This window comes from Impatiens glandulifera, chromosome 4, assembly GCF_907164915.1.
Source record: "Impatiens glandulifera chromosome 4, dImpGla2.1, whole genome shotgun sequence".
Lineage (NCBI taxonomy): Eukaryota > Viridiplantae > Streptophyta > Magnoliopsida > Ericales > Balsaminaceae > Impatiens > Impatiens glandulifera.
In genome coordinates this window covers 10939525-10962112 of record NC_061865.1, presented here as the reverse complement: position 1 = coordinate 10962112, position 22588 = coordinate 10939525, and the positions used below count along the sequence as shown (strand labels likewise).

The following is a 22588-nucleotide window of genomic DNA, read 5'->3' as shown; positions in this document are numbered from 1 at the left end:
CATTTTTGTTTATGTATATATTGACTAAGTATAACTAATTTATTTAGTTATTTTTTAATTTAAAAATCAATCATATTTTTAAACACTCAATTCATTTTATTCTTATGCTCCAAAATCTCTCAAATTCTCTATCAATAAATTAATTAAAAAAACAATTTTGAGAGGCTAGTCAAACTTGGGTCAATTAACAATTCATATATTTTAAGGTCATATCAATTCCATGTGATTTTTTATTTATTTATACATATTTATACAAAAATTAGTATGTCATTTTTAATAAATTAATTTTCTTCACCAAAGTCTGATGATTTTATGATTGAGTGATTAATGAAAATTTCTACAATTAAAAAATTAAATAAAATAATCTTCCTAGGTAATCTAGACACATAATAAAAACAGCTAGGAAATTAGTTCCATGAAAGTGATGGATCCAATGGACATAAATTAAAAATAATAAAAAAAAAAGTTTGGAAATTTCACTAAAATTGATCATTAACATTTTATATATATATATATATATATATATATATATATATATATATATATATATATATATATATATATATATATATATATATATATATATATATATATATATATATATATAATTGGTTGGATCGTCGTTGATTATTAATTATTTTCCAAATGAAAAAATCATTTCAAAGTCAAAGAGAATATTCTTATTTAAATTAACTTTTTAATATCATTCCTATATTTTAGGATATTATAAATTACACCATAATATTATTTTAAATTTAATTATAAATTAATTATAAAATAATAAATTATACATACAAATTTTATAAATAAAAATTCATACAAAAATCAACAATTACAATACACAAGTTAAAAAAACACATATGAGATTAAAATAAAATTATAAAAAATATATTTTATTAATAAAAATATTTATATACTTATAAAAATATCAATTTATAAAATTATTAGATGTATTAATGTAATATATTAAAATATAATAAAATAATGAAATCTAAAATAATTATATAATATTTATATAATTTATAAATTAAATGACTTAAATATAAATTTGGAAATAGAACCAGGACCTAAATTCATATCTTAGCATTTCGTTTTTTACCAACGCAAATATTAGTCTTGATATGGAGAGAGAAAATCGAAAACTTAAAATGGGTTTGAGTTGATATTATTGTATTCTTCTTTTTTTTAGTTAGATTGAATTAGTAATGACAATAGTTACCTTATTTGTCGGTACTGAAGTACACATTCTTAAATCCGATTTTTATTGTATTTCCCGATTCCGACAGGTATCTTTATTTGTATCTCATTCTTATTAACCGATGAAAATATAAATTTATATTTTTTTTTTTTTTAAATATTAAAAACACAAATAAAAATATTTTTTAGTTGCATTGTTATAGGGTAGAAGTTCAACCAAATATAACAATTTTTGTTATTATTATTATTTAAAGTTTAATAAAAAAAATTAAAGAAAAGTTAAAGAAAGTTGAATTTATTTAAAGTTTAACAAAAATATAAATAAAGAGAAGATAAAGAAAGTTGAATGAATGATAAACTTAAAAATAAGAATTAAAAAGTGAATAGAGATAAAATATTTTGTTATTAAATAAATGAAAGAGTAAAGGTGATGGGAAAAGAAATATATATATATATATATATATATATATATATATATATATATATATATATATATATATAATATGATGCTTAATTTTTAAAATGTCAGGATTGCCGGGTCGAGAGTAGTGGTTAATTTGGATATATATGTGAGAGTAAATGGATATTTGGGTCGGATTGTGGGTTGACCCGTCCATAAACTTATAATGGTTAAAAATAAAGTTAAAAAAAGTTATAGGTATAGTTCGAACTTGGAACCTAACAAAACAAATACAACCCTTTAACCAACTAGGCTAATAATATTTTATATATTAAATTCAACACCAAATTTGATGAACTTGTTGGATCATCAATAGTTTTTAATAAGTCATTATTCTCTTTTGAATCTGCGCTATATATTTCACTATTATTAGTGAACAATAATGAAAAAATTTCGTCATATTTATAGAGATATGGGTCATAATTTATATGAATATAGTAAGTCTCGCATGAGCTACTTTAATGGTAGTCTTTAAATTTTCCCTTTCACTTGTAGTATGAGAAAGAAGTGGACTCTAGAGGTCAAATTAATTGATTTGATGAATCAAACTATATCAATTGTTTTAAAAATCGTTCTGCAATGTGAGGTAAATTGATACTTGGATCAGATTGACCCGCCCATAAACTTAAAACGGTTAAAATTAAAATTAAAAATGATATCACATTTTTACCGTAATATTGTTTTCACGTTTTTATATTATTATTCGTGCAAATGTACGAGATACATGCTAGTTGAAATAATGATGACGTGGAATGGAGTATGTATAAATAAATAATATATTTAATGTAAATTAATAATAATTGTAATGATATGAAAGTTGAAAAGTTATTTTAAATTTTAACAAGAATATATATATATATATCAGAATTGGGTTTCACATACTCCCCATTCCAATTCCAATCAGGTAATTTTCACTCCTGATTCTCTACCCCGATTTTAAATATTCCTGATTCTCGGCCCCGATTTTAAATACTGAACCAACTGTACCCACGAGTATTTAAAATTGGGTGCCCATTGTATCAATAGTATATTTGGAGTTGCTCTTAGTTTGATCTATTTGTTAAGGAGATATAGAGTTCCAAAGTTAATACAAATGATAATTTTTCTTTGGTTCTTCATTTTAATTGGTTTTCACCATTTCTTTTCTAATATTTTGTAGTTATGAATAAAAATTGACAAAATTACAAATAAAAAAAATTGGTAAAAACTAATAAAAACAAAACAAAACGTTTTTATTCAAAATTGACCCGGGAATCTAAGTTCAGATACTTTTGGAGTAGGCTTTTGCTAGTAGATACACTTTATATCCTGAATTCTTTTTTTTTAACATAGTGTAACAAAATTAGGTGCATGATTATCATGTCTTAGGGAAATAATTTATAAATAAAATGTCCTTTATCAAGTATAAAGGAACACCAAACCCAATCAGAATCTCCTTATTTATGTTTTTCGACCAAACATCCCGAGTCACGAATCTTTTTGAATACAAAGTTGTCTAACCAACCCTTATTTGGTTTCTCTTCTCATTTTACAATAGTTTCCAATTTACCGTTTTCTTTCGAATTCGAAAGGAAATAAGCAACATCCAGATGATGTAACACACAAATTCATGGGTAATTAATTTAGTTTTTTTCACTGGCATTCTGTTATTTTTCTCGACTCATTGTTATAAATTCTCATTTCTATAGTAAAAAGTTTCATGTTTTGAGTTCAACATTCATAGTAAAATTAGACAGCTTGTCTTGAATATTGTACACATTTTGACAAGAACAATGTCAAAAAATATAATCTATATCTTGTTGTTTGTTTAAGAACATTATATATAACTTTGTAGAGACTGGAATCATTTTGAATGAATGAAGCAAATATAATAACTAAGAAAACAATGGAAGAACTTAGAAATCTACCATATATACTTACTAGCTACTACATATAAATATATAATTCTATATACCCATAAGAGACTAAAAACAAGTGTATTTTCATCACCACTCGCAACAAAATAGTTGTTCTTTATAAATCGGAAGGATATACGAAGATCGTGAATCTAATAAACCTTCCATCATATGAAATGTAATAAACATAAACAAAAACTCACATAGCAGTTGCAACGAGAAATGTTCTGATTCTTTGCAAAAGCTCTGCCTTTAAAGAATCCGGTATAGTAGCTGCAGCCATTAACAAGAACCCTAATTCATTAACACCATCTTTAAAACTGACTGAATGAATTCGACGTCTATCAACATATTTACCTCTTCCTTTAGGAGTAATAACATGTATAAGATCATCAACAGTTACATCATTTCTACCTTTCTTCTTAATGAAAGCCCTAGAAACATAAAATCGAATAAACCAAACAAGTTCAGCTACAGAATAAGAGTTTGATATTGAAGATTGAAGAACAAGTGATAACCTGCAAAGAGTTCTCATCTCATCTTTCCATCCACAATCTATGAGTCTTTCTCTGAGAAGTTCCATTAAACGTTCCTTTTCACCACTTTCGATTAACTATGGAGAAACTATATATCAAATGATTGAATATCGAGATCTAACTATCTGAAATCATGATGGTGAGATTGAGAAAAACAACTTGATTCTAGGTTATAATCGATAAAACGTACCTTAATGTTGATTGTTTCTTGAAGAGTGAGGTCTCTTTGTCGATCATCCTTTGAATCTGGCGTTGGAGGACGATTCACAGAATGCCTCCTACAGTTCGAACAAATCAATTTCACGATTATTTTGGCAAATTAAGAAAGAAATAGGTTGAATCGAGAGAGGAAACTTACATTTAGATAGGATTTTTGAGAGATTGAAGACGATATATGCGCTGGAAATCTTGCAATATCTTCTATCTCACGATGAAGATGCCGACTTTGAAACTCAGAAAATCGGAATATGTTCTGTGTCCTTATCAAGTTTCTTCTTTGTAAAAATATCATTTTATACCCTATACTTGTACATATTAGTCTAATTTTACCCTTTGTTTTTAATTTATTTAAACCTAATAAAGATCTAATATAAGATTTTGATATAAAAAAAATTGATCTAAACTTTAATTGGGATTAATTAATAGACATTTTAATGGAGGGAAAGAATTCATGATCGGATATGGGCGGACTGGATGCGTACTTAGTTAAAGTAGAGAATTGCGTGAATAACAAAACCGACCAATGTACCCTATCCTAAGAAAATCTTAATTGACTAACAAAATCAATTCCAAAGTTAAATGAGAATAAGTTCTTAAGTATAATATCAAATCAATTTAATATCTTATACATTCAATTCATCTAATCTAAAATTAATATTTTAATTGAGTATAACTAATTCTAAATTTAAATTTATTCAAATCATAGGATCTAACTCAATTCGAGTTATTTAGAAACTAATATTTTGTTTTCATAACAATTATTTCATTTAAACTAAGTAAAATTGAAAATTATTTTGTTTTTATTTAGTATAAAACATGTGATTGAATTAAATAAAATAATTTTTAAGTAAAATTGGATTAAAAAAATAATTTTTAATAAATCTTTATATAAAGCTATATAATTTATTTATTTTTGATAACTTTTAATAACAAATATGCTTGGTTTTGATTTTTTAAAAATGAAAAAAATTATGAGACTAGTTTGAGTTTATTTTATAGCCTAAAGAAAATTTTAGTGACTTCTTTAATATAAACACTTCTTTTAGTATTTTTTTTTACTGTAAATTAAATATAAAAATATTCAATCAGTTTTAATTTTCTTTTTTCTATAAATACAAGATTAGAATAAGTAAAAGTAAAATACATAACAAGGAAGAAAATAGAAACATAATTAACCATATACCAAGAAAATAGAGTTTAGTTCAATAGATTCAATGATTTTTTTCAACGAACAATAATTTTGAATTGTGAACAACACATATTTTACACTAGCGTGCTTGTAATAATAAGATTTATAATAACTATACAAATTCGCGAACTACAAAATCACAAAACGAGCTTAGTTCTCCACATTTCTCCGACAACTTTCCCCGGTTGAGGATTATCCAGGCCGCGGTCTCGCTGCCCAGAACTAAAATATAAATAATCATTCCAGAAACCAGCTTGAGCAGTCTTCACTCTATAAGGTAGCCTTCCCATAACAGACCATTTCTAAAAATATGATATTATATGAACATTAAACAGGTAAATAGACTATGATACATGAACTTTATACAACAATAAGTAAAATCTTGAAAAAGTTTTACCTGTGAAGTTAGATCAAACTTAAAAACTTCTCCAACCAAGATCATTCTTTTAGTAACCGGGTGCTTTTCTGTTGTTCCGCCAACTATAATGATAGCATCTTTTACAACTACCCAAGAACACTCTATATGTGAGTCGGGCTTTGGCATTGAAGGTAACACCCGCCACTTCATTGAACTGTCCAACATGTAAACATCGCCATATACAACCTATATAACCCAACCAAAAGTAGAGGAAATCATGAACACTTTATCATTTATTGAGTTATGAAGTATCCATATTAAAAATGAAATCTTGAACATAAATTATAAAAGATTGTTTTGATAAAACATTACACCTCATTCCTACGGGAACACTTGAAGATAGGTGAACCGGGTTTGGCCATGAAGTCACCCTCTTGACCACCAATAACATAAAGATGATCATCAACCACTATAGATGCTCTGAATTTTCACAAAGTTGAGACAATTAGAAGACATATATATATATATATATATGTGGTTAGTGTATGGTCTTAAATTTGAGCAACACAAACTAACCTGTGTGGGCCTCCACGTGGAATTGGTATCTCAACCCTCCAATTATTTTCTAATGATTTTCCATTCTTCACAGCAATACTCCAATGTTCTGTACCTGGTGTGTGGCGGTTCTCTTTGCTTCCACCCATCACGTGGAGTCTACCCCTCCAAATTTGAGTTGCCGGAGCATATCTAAGATGGATGAACACGTGTTAACAATCATTAGTTTAATGATTTGGATGCCTACATGGAAACAACTTTGTCTCTGAATCTTGAGAAATAGTCAATAAAGTTCTGGATCTGGACAAATGATCTAAGTCTGATTATCATCATGAAATTTAGAACCTACAGCTGAAAGAGCAATTTTTTCGTGAAGCATGGGTGTATCATGATCTGAATCTGAATCTAAACTAGAAACCTGATCCCATCTGAATGAGAAATCTGACCCAAATAGTGTTACAAATGAAGTCTCTTTACCTATTTGTTTAAGCAAAACAAGAAAGAAACTAATGAGCATCTTTTATACCAATTAATAAAACAACATATACCTTGGTGCAGGCAATGGAGGGAAGCTCTTCCATGTTTTTGTCTCTGTATCTAGAACAAATGAACTGGAAATGGGACCTCTACACTGAGGACCATACTGCCCAGTAACCACATATACATATCTCCCATCTGTTGCAATTCCTAAATGGGAATGTGCCATCTCTTTTGGCATATCAATCCGGTCACACCAGTTGCTGTCTGTAAAATTGTAGACATCAATGTGGGAGTGAACCTGAATTCACAAATAAGAACAAGCAAAAATCAAGAAACAAATCAAACTGTCGTTAAAGAATTGATGGAAACTCCTAATAACAATCACAGTCCAGAGAAAGAGGAGATTATTACATAGTCAATTGTTCCATAGCCTGCAAAAACATATAAATAGTTCTTTATCTGAACTGAGTAACCATCCAAACGTGGCACTGGTGCACTTTCCATCTGCTCCCATTCTAATTCTGGCCCAGGTATATCAAAAGAAGTTGCAGGGATGATTTGTCTAGTTAAACTTTTCTGATTTCGATTATATCCTGTCTAAAACAAAAGGGAAAGACAGAATCATTTCGTTAGCCAATTCTCCAATCTATTGAACAAACAAATTCGTAAGCAGGCAATAGTAGCATGATTAACTCTCATCTACATCCTTAACATCAACATAAAACTTATATATTCAATTTTACAGAGTTCTGAGAACTTCATTTCAATCTCAGCTTCCTTGAATTGATGAGGTTTAACATTGAAAAACTCTAGTAAAACTGAAGAAATGTAGAACAAGTAACTGTTAATTAATGTCGACATGTAGCATTCTTTCAGTTCGTCTATATCTACATCTACATCAACATCAAACTTATATATATATACAATTGAACAGAGTTCTGAGAACTTCATTTCAATCTCATCTTTCCTTGAATTGATGAGATTTAACATTGTAAAACTCGAGTAAAAACTCGAAAAATGTAGCAAGAGTAACTGTGAATCAATGTCGATCGTGTAGCATTCTTTCAGTTCATCTACATCAACATCTACATAAAACTTATATATGTTCAACTGAACAGAGTTCTGAGAACTTCATTTCAATCTCAGCTTCCTTGAATTGACGAGGTTTAACATTGTAAAACTCGAGTAAAAACTCTAGAAATGTAGCACGAGTAACTGTGAATCAATGTCAACATGTAGCATTCTTATAGTTCATCTACATCAACATCTACAACTACATCAACATAAAACTTATATATATATATATATATATATATATATATATTCAAGGAAGTTGAGATTGAAATGAAGTTTTAAGAACACAGTTCAATTGAATATATATATATATATATATATATATATATATATATATATATATATATATATATATATATATATATATATATATATATATATTCAATTGAACTGTGTTCTTAAAACTTCATTTCAATCTCAACTTCCTTGAATTGACGAGGTTTAACATTGTAAAACTAGAGTAAAAACTCTAGAAATGGAGATATACTCAAAGAAAAGACACAAACCTCTTCAGTAGTGTTCCTAGATTTTGAGGCGACGATTATATGAGATCTGGCGGCAGCTAATTTGGAGGAAAATGAAAAATATGTTGCAGATAAAGAAGACGAAGCCCAAACGTAATCTGCAATCATTGCCGCGGCAATAAGGCTTGATAGAGCAAATATAACCTGAGCTTTCGTACAGGTCCATTTGCTGGTAGACTTCGTCGTCTTCATTGAGCTTCGGCATCCAAAATCAGGTAAAAAAATACAGGTGTGTATATATATAGATTATAGAGAGAGATTAGAGAGAGAAGAGAGATCTAGCGGCGGGAGGAGGAGAGAGCGGTTTAGCAACTTATCCCAGATTACAAAATAGGGAGCGCCAACGGTTTCATCTTTTTAGAATAGATCATTATAAACAAATCCCTATATTCAATACTTTATATAAGTCCTCAAACTCTATTTCAATTTTAATATAAAATGGGTATGTTCTAATTGAAATTATAATAAATAGTGAACCTCTCTTTAGAATAATATTTTATTAGACATATATTTATATATAATTTTTTTAAATTCAATTTATAATATATAAATATATTTATTTAGACATATAAGAAGACTATAAAATTTCATGTTTTATTAAACCTTACTCCTACATGCCCTACATGCGTTGCAAGAATAAATAAAATTCACATTATAAAGTTGAAATAGACAATACTCACATCTTTGTCGTCGTCATCATCATTATCGTTTTTATCGTCTTCATCATCTTTTTCGTCGATAATATTTATGGTATAAACATTAGGGGTTTCAATGGTTGGAACAATCTAGTAGTCATCTTACTTTTTCTCAAAAACAGGATAACAAATTTGATAAGGAGATATTCATTAAACTTTTTCCTCATTAGTTCATTAATTTCACCCTCATTTATCGGTCAACCAAAAATATCATTTCTTACATAATAGACATCTCATATTAATAGTCTCGTAACCTCATTTTTGCACCAAACTATCTCAACAGTATCAACATCTTTTAATTTCACTTTTGACAAACCAACAATCTCATCATATCATTAACCTCTTTACATTAACTTCTTCGGTAGACCAACAATCTCATTTATATATTTAACTACCAATATTTGTTATTTTCCAATTAGTCTCTCATATTAATAATCTTTAATCTTATCCCTTGGCAAACCAACAATAAACTTTTATCACTAATGTTACCGGTCTCTTATCCCTCGGTAAACCAACCACAAAATCTTAATCACACTTTTATACCTCTTAATACATCGGCAAACCAACCACCAAATTCAATCATATTTTTACACGCCTCTTATTACTCGATAAACTACATCTCAATCACACAATTTCACACGTCTCTTATTCTTGGCAAACCAATGTTATTGGTCTCTTATCCCACAAAATCTCAATCGACCTTTTATCCATCAGCAAAACCACATCATAATCCCAATGTTACTGGTCTCTTATCTATAGGCAATTCAACCACCAATCTTAATAGACCTTTAATCTCGTAACCTCACAATCATTTGTTACCGACCTCTTATCCCCTTAGAAAACCAACCACAAATCTCAATCACACTTTCATTATTTCACAAGTCTCTTATCATTTTAGCAAACAAATATTGTCGATATCTCTTATTACTTATTCACGATCCTTTATTATCGACCTCTTATCTCTCGACAAACCAACCATCAATATCAATAATCTCAATCCCAATGTTACTAGTCTCATATCTATCGACAATCCAACCACCAATCTTAATTACCTCTAATCTCGTGACATCACTATCTTTTGTTACCAACCTCTTATCCCTAGGCAAACCAACCACAAATCTCAATCACACTTTTATAAGTCTATTAACCTTAGCAAACAAATATTATTAGCCTCTTATCCCTCGATAAATCAACCATTACTTCACGATTTTTTATTACTGATCTCTTATCCCTCGGCAATACAATCATTAATCTCAATCGAGCTCACAATTCAATATTACCAGCCTCTTATCTCGCGTCAAATCAACAACTCTTGTCTCGAGTGTAAATGATGATCAATTTAACCATTAGACCACTTAATATGTTTTATTTATAATTTTATATATGTTATTGTTATATATATTTTATAATTAATAAAATTTTGAAATTTTAATTTTTTATTTTTTTTATAAAATTCACAAATAACATTAGACCATTTTATTAATAAAGGTAAAATTATATTTTCAGTATAAAAAATATTATTTATTATTTTATGTTAAATATAAAATGTATATAAATAATAAAAAAGATTAATTTATTTTTAATTACCTTTTTCAAAGTATAAAAAATATTAGTTACTATATATATTGTTGACTAATAATAAAAGATGATAATTTTTTTTTTAAATGTATTGCAAATTAAGTTTTAAAAAGATATATATATATATATATATATATATATATATATATATATATATAATTTTAAAAATTATTTATATATATATATATATGATATATAATAATATAAAAATATAAAAATAATTAATACAAATACAATTATTGATATAGATATAAATTTATTTAAAAAAAATTATAAAAAAATACTTATTATAAATATAATTAAATTAATTTTGTATTCTTAAAATTGATTAATTCTTCAATATTGAATTTTTAATGTTTCATTTTTTTTAAGTTAGAGATATAAATGAAAAAGGAATATATTTTTTTATATAATTTTAATAAATGGTATATATATATATATATATATATATATATATATATATATATATATATATATATTAATGAACATTTATTATTTTAATTTAATTATATTAAATTTTTATTCTTAAAATTTAATTATTAATTAGAGAAAGAAATGAAAGAAGGAATATAAAAAATTTTATCAGTTTTTTTATTCATATCTACCAATACTATTTACTCTCACGGTAGGATACAAATTAATCACGTGTCTACACAAGACAATTCAATTTTAAACATTATTATTTATCATTTTGTGTTAAATATAAAATGTAGATAAATAATAAAAAAAATCAATTTACCTTCTAGTATAAAAAATATTAGTTACTTCAAATAAAAAGTGTAGACGAATAATCAAAAATAATAATTTACTTTTATTTAAATATATCGTAAATTAAGTTTTAAATAAATTGTTATATATATTAATAATATAAAAATACAAATAAAATTATATATATATATATAAATATTTATTCAAAATTCTAATAAAAGAACTATTATTACCTTAATATAATTAAATTAATTTTTTATTCTTAAAATTGAGTAATTCTTAAATAATTAATATTTCATTTTTTAGTTAAATATAAAATTAAATAAAGAATAAAAAATTATATAATTTTAATAAATAGTATATATATATATATATATATATATATAAAGGAAAATTGGCTCAAATGAGTTTTATAACCCTCGAAATTCCTCAAATGGCCAAAACCATAAAACATTGCCCAAATGGGTCTTCCGGACGAAAATACCCCTAATTTTCCTTCGCGTAACACTTAGCCCTTCGCGTAACCCTTCGCGTAATTAGTTCACTTCGCGTAATCATTGATTCGCGTAACGCTTCGCGTAAGGCTTCAGGTAACACGTCCTATAAAAGGTTTTTTTTTTTCATTTTTTATCTTTTTTTCTCTCTCTCTTTCGCGTAAAGTTCTTTTCTTCTTCTTCCTTCACGTAACCCTTCATTTCATCTGTATTCATCGTTCTAGTTGGTCTTCCTCTCGATTCTGGTCAACTTTCTCGCCATCGCCGTTGCCTGCATTCTATCTGTGCATTTAGAGGTTAGTATAGTATTCGTTTAGGATTTAGTTATGGTTTATAAGAAAAGAATTCAACATTATCCAAAGACGTATGCTCAAAATTTCGCTATTGGGGATTGCATGCTCTCAAATAAGTTTCAACTGCAGCACAAAACATTTGTTGAGGACCGTGATGCAGGTAAGTTGGATGAGGAAGGTAAGTTACAAGACTTCATTGAGTATGTATGGGATCAACCGAATAATTATTTGCAGCCATGGATGGAAGTGGATCACATCTACATGCCCATGAATATCTTGGAATATCATTGGGTACTATGCGTTGCACGTCTGCAAGAGTGGCGCATAGACGTCTATGTTTGCCAGCAAGGCATTTATAGCGAGGAACAAATGGAATCATTTACGGCACCAATGCGTGAGATGCTTCCATATGTACTTCATAAGACCCTGTATCCTCCACAATTACTCCGGTTTCCATGGTTCACCTTGGACCCCATGGATTTTAGAAGAATTCCACACCCCGAAGTCCCCAAATGTGGGAAGTCTAGGGACTGTGGTGTGTTTGTAATGTCGTACATTGAATGGTTGACTACTAACCTGGACATACGCGAAGTGACCTTAGATATCATGATTCGTTTGAGGAAGAAGTGGGCAGTTAGGCTATTCCATCAAATCATAGATTTATAATTTATATATCTTTAACTATTTGATGTAAATGGATCATATCTTGGAATACTTGATGTATGTGGTGTTTAAATTTGAATTTGTGATGAAACAGTTTGAATTTTTGATATATATGGTGTTTATCTTGGAATATTTGATGTATATGGCGTTTATCTTGGAATATTTGATATATTTGAAAACAACACAAAACAAAACATAGACTTGAAACAAACCTTACACAAATTCAAATCTCAATCACAACAATTCAAATCCAAACCTTACAACACATATTCAATTCATACAACAACAAACACAACACAACAATTCAATGTCTTACAAGACATACAATAATCACATCAATTAAAATCCAAACCTTACAACACATTCAATTCATACAACAACAAACACAACACAACAATTCAATGTCTTACAAGACATACAACAATCACAGCAATTAAAATCTAAACATTACAACACATTCAATTCATACAACAACAAACACAACACAACAATTCAATGTCTTACAACACATACAACAATCATAACAATTTAACCCAATGAATAATGTGTATTACAACTAGAAGGTTGTTGTGTAGAGGTTGAAGGTTGTGAAGGTTGTGTAGATGTTGAAGGCTGTGAGGGTTGTGTAAATGGTGCAGGCATAACTGCTGAGCATGTTGCCCTATTATGACATTGACCTCCGCATGAGGTGCATCGTCTCCGGACCTTTCTCTACTCACCTTGGGATGGACTACACTTAGTTGTTGGTCGCCCTGCTTTAACAATCACAGGTATTTTAGGCACACATGTTGTTTGATATCCTCTGGAATATCACAATCATCTTCGTTCAAAACTGGATAACAAGTTTCCGCATATAAATTTAACCACGATTCAGATGAGTAATAAATTGAGCAGTAATCATAGGGATCCAAATTCTGGTGACGGGCAGCAGCCAGGGCATGCGTACAAGGAAGACCAGATACTTCAAACACTCTACAAGTGCATGTCCGGTTTTTCAAGTGGACTACAAAATTGGACTCATTGTCTTGCACATAATACTCGAATCTGCTAATCGGACTAACGTTATAGAATCTGGCCTTCTCGAATTGGTCACATAATAACTTATCATAATATGGAGATAAACGTTCTTTGTGGTTCGAGGCTCTTTCTCTTCTACTATGCCACCATTGTTGTATTGTGTATCTTAAATAATCAGCCAATGTTGTTATGAGATACTTTCTGGCATTTCAGCTCTAACTGTTAAAGCTCTTGGCATAATTGCTTGTGAGTTGATTGTATCGTTTGCCGGAAGCTCTAGTCCATCTCTCGAACCCAATTTCTTCCAAATACGCGACAACCCTTTGGTCTTTAACCTTGATCCTCTCAAAATGTTTGTTGAAGTTTGAGATAGTGTACGCACGAGAAGCCAAATCAAACTCAGCGTGACATTTATCAGTTTTGTATTTTTCCATAATATTCATCTTGATGTGGTATGTGCATGCACCGTAATGTCTCTAAAAGTGTAAATGATCACTCAGTCGAAGGATGAATCGATGATCTATCAGTCGTAGGAGTAGGAATTGATTATCGATCAGTCGTAGGAGTAGGAATTGATGATGTATCAGTCGAAGGAGTACGTCTTGATGATCGAGTTTTCCTTCTAATGGGTGTATGTGCTTCTGCTGCATTAACATTGTTAATAATCCAGTTAGTAACCCGGTTCTCATCATTCTGACTTTCAAACACATCCTGCTGAAGTGGTATCAGCTCTTGACTTGATGACTTGTCTAATAAAGAGACAAACAGTGGTGATGGAGGTGGAGTGGGACCCGAAATCAACCGTAATAAATAGTACATCACATCTTTATCTTGATTGATAACAACAGTAGGAGGATTTTGCATACCGGGAACATTATACTTCACTTGAAGAACTAGATCATACCTAGATTTGTCCACTACAAGAGCATCATAGATGATATCAAGTAATTCTGCATATGTAGTATTTTAGGGTACCATCATGTATTTGCATGAATTTGATTCAACTTGAGCTACAACTTCAGCTTTGGATGAGTTTGCAACAAAAGAACTAGCACTATCAGTAATTTTCCACTCTCCTTTAAACATAACAAACACTTCGGCTACTTCCTCTGCAATTGGAAACAGTACAAGGTCAAATAAAAACTATTACGCGAAGGCTAATAACAACTGAAATTGAGCTAGACAATTGAGGAGCATTATGCATCAAAGTCCATTAATTGTTGTTTTGTTTATGTATAAACTATTACGCGAAGGCTAATGAGAGTGAGCCATTAATTCATCTTAAACCCTAACTGAAATTATAAGTTTGTTGTAACTTTGCATCCAAATGCAAGAGAATTATACTTACAACTCCAGTTATTCATGATCTTATCATCCATGTATATGCAAAATCACTAATTGTATATATATACTATTTCATTCAAAAACTATGTTGTCTGTTAATCTCAATACTCAAAAATATGAAATAGTTAGAACTTGAGAGTGAGCCATTAATTCACTTTGCGTAATGATTTCTCTTCACGTAATGAGTCAATTCGCGTAATGACGGGAATGAGATGACGGAAATGAGAAAAACAGAAGGATACCAATATGAAAAGCTATAAGAGTTTGAGAATAACATATTTTCACCATTTCTAACATAATATGACAAGCATTACATAAAAAGGAATGTTGACATACCCATTTTCAAAACTTGTAAATCGGGAAACTGCCAAATATGCAGGGAACGGCGGTGGCGAGGGAGTTGACCGGAATCGAGAGGAATACAAACTGGATCGAGCAACAAAGGGATTGAAGAAGAAGAAAAGGGCTTACGCGAAAAAGAGAGAGAATGAAGATAAAAAAATGAAAAAACCCTTTTATAGGACGTGTTACGCGAAGCCTTACGTGAAGCGTTACGCGAAGTGAACTGATTACGCGAAGGGTTATGCGAAGGGTTACGCGAAGAGCTAATTGTTACGCGAAGGAAAATCAAGGGTATTTTCGTCCGGGAGACCCATTTGGGCAATGTTTTATTGTTTTGGCCATTTGAGGAATTTCGAGGGTTATGAAACTATTTGAGCCAATTTTCCTATATAAATTCTATTAATGAACCCTTATTATTTTAATATAATTTAAAAATAATTTTTTATTAGTAAATTTTTTTAAATTGTTAGTGTTGATTATATATTTTATTTATTAATTATATACATTTATTTGAGTTATTATTAGGTCTAAATACTTAAAATTAATTAAGAATTATATAAAATTGTTTTATCAATAATTTACTTAAAAAGGATAAGAATTATTTTATAAAAATATTATTATTTATATATAATTATTTTAAAATTTAAAAATAAATATATATAATTAAGTATAAATTAATTAAATAATACTAAATAAATAACACTATAAAATCAAATATATTTTAAAAATTAATTATATTAATTTATTTATTTGAATAACTAATAATTATTTTTAATTTAAATATAATTTCATTTTTTTTGCAAAATGGTATGAAATCATAAAATAGTAAAATTGTAAAATCAATATTTTATACTCTTAAAATTCTAAAATTTTATTACTATAAATTTAAAATTATATAAACTTAGGTTAAAAATTTATTTAATTAAACTTATTAAACTTATTTAAAATCATAACTCCAAATTTTAACACAATGACATTTGTATATGCTCACAAATTGTTTCTTGATTAAATATGTTTCTAATTAAGATCTTGTCAATGCATGGCCTTAATTTTTCCTGACAAAATGAACAAAATAAGTTAAATCTCAGTTTAAAAATATCTTAACTTGTAAATTAATTTTAAGATAACTAATCAAATAAAATTAACTAAACAAATACAAACATTATACAAATTAAACAACACAATAGGAATATACAATATATTTGAATAACTTTTATTATATTATAGTATTATATTTAAACATATAGTATTAACTTGTATTATAATTTATTCTTAGACTATCTCTAACTCATAAATTCATTTTCAAACTCAAAATGCAGCAACCTATAAATTAATTCTCAAACCCAAAATGCAATAAATGTCCTAAATAATAATTTATCTCCAATTTAAAAACTCATTTCTAAACTCAAAATAATATTTTTAAAATATTTATATACTAACTTTTTAACCTTATTAATATTATCTATATATATATATATTGATTAAGTACTTCCTTCTTTATTCTTTTTATTGAATTATGAATCTTGACTATGAAAAGTTATTTAATTCTTCAAATAATGTTAATAATAATCATATTATAAGAAAAAAAAGTTCAAAGAGAAAAAATAGTGAGATGAATATTGCGTTTAACAGGAAGGAGAGGATTATCAAAAACACATTATGCATTTTGATTTAATAAGATAAAAATAAAACTTAAAGAAATTAAATATTAATAAATATATATATAATAACTCTTAATTTAAAATATTTTATCATCATTATTTAAGTCATTTCTCTTTCTTAATTTATATATTTTAACTAATTTCTCTCCACTAAAATATATATATATATATATATATATATATATATATATATATATATATCTCTCTTTTTTTAATTTAACTTTTTAATTAATATATATATATATAAAAGAAAAAAATAAAAATAAAAATTATTTTTATAAATAAATTTATATAATATATTGAAAAAATTAAATAGGTAATTAAGATAATTTCTCTTCTCTAATTTTTCTTTTCTAATTTTTCATTTTTAATTAATTTGTTTTCTTTAATATTTACTTTTCTTAATATAATTATATATTAATATAATTATGTAAATAAAAGCTTTAACAGATTAAATGATATACATATAAATTATATCAAAATATGATATACATATAAATTAAAAAAAAGAATATATATATATATATATATATATATATATATATATAAAACACAAAAAAATATTTAGTGTTTTTTAAAAATAAAATTTAATTAAGAAAAATATGATATAAATATTTATATATAAAATTAAATAAGTAAATATGTAACATTATATAATTATTATATATTAAAAAATAAATTAAATAAGAAATATTTTTAATTAAAAAAAATATAAATATATAAAAGAAAAAAAATATTTATTAATAAATTTATATTAAATAATTTTGAAATATATATATATATATATATATATTTAAAACAATTATTGAAACTGAACAAAAATATAAAAAAATATGTTGAGTTTAAAATAATTGAAAAATTATTTTAAATTTATTTATTAAAATAAAACATTATCTAGCTATAGGTGATACATCATATATACATTCGCAACTTAGATAATTATAACCATATACATATAAAATAACAACAATTAAATGCGAAGGGGCTCTCTATTACTTGGCAGCCAAAATATATGTAAAATTATATAATTATATAATAAATAAATATGTAAAATTATAAAATTATATATTGAAAAATAGATTAAGAGAAAAATATTTTTAATTAAATAAGATATATATATAAGAGAAAAAAATTTATTTTTATTAATAAATTTATATAATATACTGAGATAAATAATTAAAATAATTTTTCTTTTTTTTTTATTTTTTCTATTTTTATTTTAATTAAATAAATATTTTATTGTCTTATTTATATATAAATAAAAGTTTAACACATTCAATCAAAAAATGATATACATATAAATTAAAAATAAGAAAAATGCTTTATTTATATATATATATATATATATATATATATATAAATATTAAAAATAAATATTTAATATTTTTCTAAAATAAAATTTAATTAAGAAAAGTTTGATATAAATATTTATATATATAATTTAATAAATAAATATGTAACATTATATAATTATTATATATTGAAAAATAAATTAGGAGATAAATATTTTTAATTAAAAATAAATAAATATATATATATATATATATATATATATATATAAAAGAGAAAAAAATAAAAATTATTTTAATTAATAAATATATATATATATTATTATTTTTAATTTATATATTTATTTAAATAATTATATATATATATATATATATTAAAAATATTATTTAAACTAGATAAAATATAAAAATATATTTAGTATCTTAAATTTTTAAGTAATTGAGAAATTATTTAAATTTATTTATTAAAATAAAAGACAAAATTAAAACATTATATACTTGAAAATATATTTTAGAATTTATTAATTATATAAAAAAATATTAGTTACCATATATTTGTATATTAATTATATATATATATATATATATATATATATATATATATATATATATATATATATTAAACTCATAATATAATATTTAGTAAAAAATGTTCGAAAAAAATAATGCATATTAATATTTAAGATAAATATTAATATTTTTTAAAATGAAAATTTAAAAAATATATTTTTATAATTATTAATATTATGTATTAATAATGAGATATTTTATAATAAAAAATATTAAGTAAAATGATATTTTAAATTAATTATTTAATAAATATTTAAATAAAAACTAATATATTTAACATAATATTTTTTTTAAAAATTTATTATTTTAAATTTTTTTTTTTTACATATATGTATACAAAAATCTATAAAATATAATATATATATATATATATATTCAAAAAATTAAAAAACTATAATTAATTTTATATTTTTACATATTTTAAATAGTTACTAAATATTATTTATTTTAATTTATATTATTCTATATATTAAATTATTATTACTAAATTAAAATAAAAATTTTGAAATTTTTGAATAAATTTTTTTATATTTTTAAATATATTATTAAATAAAATTTTGAAATATAAGAAATAAAAAAAATCATAAAAAAAAAACTTAAAAAAACTTTAAGATAAAATAATAAAAACTATTTAAATTAGAAAATAAATTTAATAAATTATGATAAATTTTAAAATGATTTAGAAAATTATTTGAAACTTATTTATTATTATAAAAAAAATTAAGCACTAAAATAATTATTATTTAATAAAATATAATAATGATATATATTTAATATATTATTTTTAAAAAGACGAAAATAAAAATAATGAAATAAAAAAATATTTATTAAAAAAAACTGTAAATTAATTTAATAAAAAGTTTATAATATATTAAACTAAGTTTTAAATTTTCTAAAGATGTATTTGATAATTATTTATTATTATAAAAAACATATAAATTATATATATATTGATTTTATTTAATTATTTATATATATATATATATATATATATTAATTTTAAATAGTTTTTATTATTTCTCCAATTATATATCATAATAAAGTTTTTACTATACAATTATTTTTAATCAATTAAGTTTTTACTATACAAATATTTTTAATCAATTAATTTTTAATATTTGTTCAATTATTATTATTATAAAATATAAATTAAGACATTTTATATAATATTTATATTAAATATTTCATGTATTTGCTTTGCAACTTTATGTTTATGAGAAGTTGGGGAAAATGAATAAAAAAAAATGAAACAAAACAAACCGGCCGACTCTCTTCCTTGCTTTTCCGACGCTTGCTCTGGCGACGATGACTTATTCCGTTCTCTTTATATAATTATTATATATTAAAAAATAAATTAAATGAGAAATATTTTTAATTAAAAAAATATATATTTATATATATCTATATATAAAAGACAAAAAAAAATATTTATTAATAAATTTATATTAAATAATTTTGAAATATATATATATATATATATTTTAAAAATCATTAAAACTAGAAAAAAAAATACTAAAAAATATGTTAAGTTTAAAGTAATTGAAAATTATTTTAAATTTATTTATTAAAATAAAATAAAAAATAAAATAAAACATTATATAAATATTTTGATATTTATTAAGAATTTAAATTAAATATTAATTAACACATATTTTTTATAGTAATTATTTATATTTTTAAAGAAAAAATGCATATTAATATTTTTAAAATTATTTTTTAAGAAAGAATTATTAAGTAAAATGATATTTTAAATTAATTATTAATGTTAAGTTTTAATTTATTGAAAAATGTATTTAAAACTTATTTATTATTATAAAAAAATAATTTTTAAATTCTTAAAGAATATTTTTTTTATTAATACATATTATTTTTATTTAATTATTTATATATATATATATATATATTAATTTTAAAGAGTTTTTAATATTTGTCCAATTATATATCATATAATTTATTATTATAAAAAAATAAATTATTATATTTCATGAATACGTTTTTTATTAGCACATATTTGTTTTTATTAATTTTATTTATTAGCATATATTTTTTTTATTATTTATTTATATATATATATATATTTTAAATATTTTTTTATATTTTATTAAACTTATATTTTAAATAATATTTTCTTTGTTTATAATATTTATATATAATTAATAATTGTTATAATAACTAAAGCTAAAATCTAAATTCATTTATTTGAATTGCAATAAACTCTTCAAATATATTTATTTATTTTTATTTTTATTTTTAAATTTATATATATATTTTTTCTTATTTTTAATTTATATATTTATTGAAAGAATTTTTTTTATATATATATATTTAAAATATTATTTAAAATAGAAAAAATATAAAAAATATATTTAGTATCTTCAGTTTTAGTTTTAAAGTAATTGAAAAATTATTTTAAATTTATTTATTAAAATAAAAAACAAAATTAAAACATTATATACTTGAAAATATATTTTAAAATTTATTAATTATATAAAAAATATTAATTACAACATATTTTTATATTAATTATTTATATATATATATATATATATATATATATATATATATATATATATATATATATATATATATTAAACTCATAATATTAATAAAAAATGTTAGAAAAGAAATAATGCATAAATAATGAGATATTTTATAATAAATAAATATCAGATATTTTAAATTAATTATTTAATAAATATTTAAATAAAAACTAATATATTTTTTTAAAATTTATTATTTTAAATTTTTTTTTTTTTTTTTATAAAAATCTATAAAATATAATATAATAATAATATATATATATATATATATTCAAAAAATTAAAAAACTATAATTAAAAAATATATTATAATATTAAATTATTATTATTAAATTATAAATAAAAATTAATGAAATTTTTGAATAAAAAAAAATAATTTTATATTTTTAAATGTATTATTAAATAAAAATTTGAAATATAAAAAATAAAAAAAATCATAAAAAATACTTTAAGATAAAATAATAAAAACTATTTAAATTAGAAAATAAATTTAATTAATTATGATAAATTTTAAAATGATTTAGAAAATTATTTGAAACTTTTTTATTATTAAAACAAATAAATTAAGTCACTAAAAATAAATATTATTTAATAAAATAAAATAATTATATATACTTAAAATATTATTTTTAAAAATAAGAAAATAAAAAAATATTTAAAAAAAAACTGTAAATCAATTTAATAAAATTTTAAAATATATTAAACTAAGTTTTAATTTATTAAAAATTTATTTGAGAATTATTTATTATTATAAAAAATAAATAATATATATTATAATTTTATTTAATTATTTATATATATATATATATTAATTTTAAATAGTATTTATTATTTGTCCAATTATGTATCATAATAAATTTTTTACTATCACAAATATTTTTAATTAATTAATTTTTAATATTTATTTA

General features: G+C 23.5%; 3 protein-coding genes across 3 annotated transcripts; 1 reads left to right on the top strand and 2 right to left on the bottom strand.

The window, feature by feature from the left end:
* Nucleotides 1–3581: 3581 nt before the first annotated feature.
* On the bottom strand, nucleotides 3582–4565 carry LOC124936608 (transcription and mRNA export factor ENY2-like). The gene is made up of 5 exons (XM_047477123.1): nucleotides 4447–4565; nucleotides 4279–4366; nucleotides 4071–4165; nucleotides 3910–3986; nucleotides 3582–3825 (listed from the first exon to the last, which is right to left on the bottom strand). Coding segments are annotated over exons 1-5 (336 nt in total). The 5' UTR covers nucleotides 4449–4565; the 3' UTR covers nucleotides 3582–3751.
* Nucleotides 4566–5499: 934 nt separating this feature from the next.
* On the bottom strand, nucleotides 5500–8863 carry LOC124936261 (kelch repeat-containing protein At3g27220-like). The gene is made up of 7 exons (XM_047476745.1): nucleotides 8470–8863; nucleotides 7301–7486; nucleotides 6958–7187; nucleotides 6431–6601; nucleotides 6229–6334; nucleotides 5894–6100; nucleotides 5500–5798 (listed from the first exon to the last, which is right to left on the bottom strand). The coding sequence occupies exons 1-7, from the start codon at nucleotides 8677–8679 to the stop codon at nucleotides 5634–5636; spliced, it is 1275 nt and encodes a 424-aa protein (XP_047332701.1). The 5' UTR covers nucleotides 8680–8863; the 3' UTR covers nucleotides 5500–5633.
* A 3425-nt stretch (nucleotides 8864–12288) lies between these two features.
* LOC124934708 lies at nucleotides 12289–12921 on the top strand. The gene has a single exon (XM_047475226.1). It carries the CDS (start codon nucleotides 12289–12291, stop codon nucleotides 12919–12921), a length of 633 nt encoding a protein of 210 aa, XP_047331182.1.
* Nucleotides 12922–22588: the final 9667 nt, after the last annotated feature.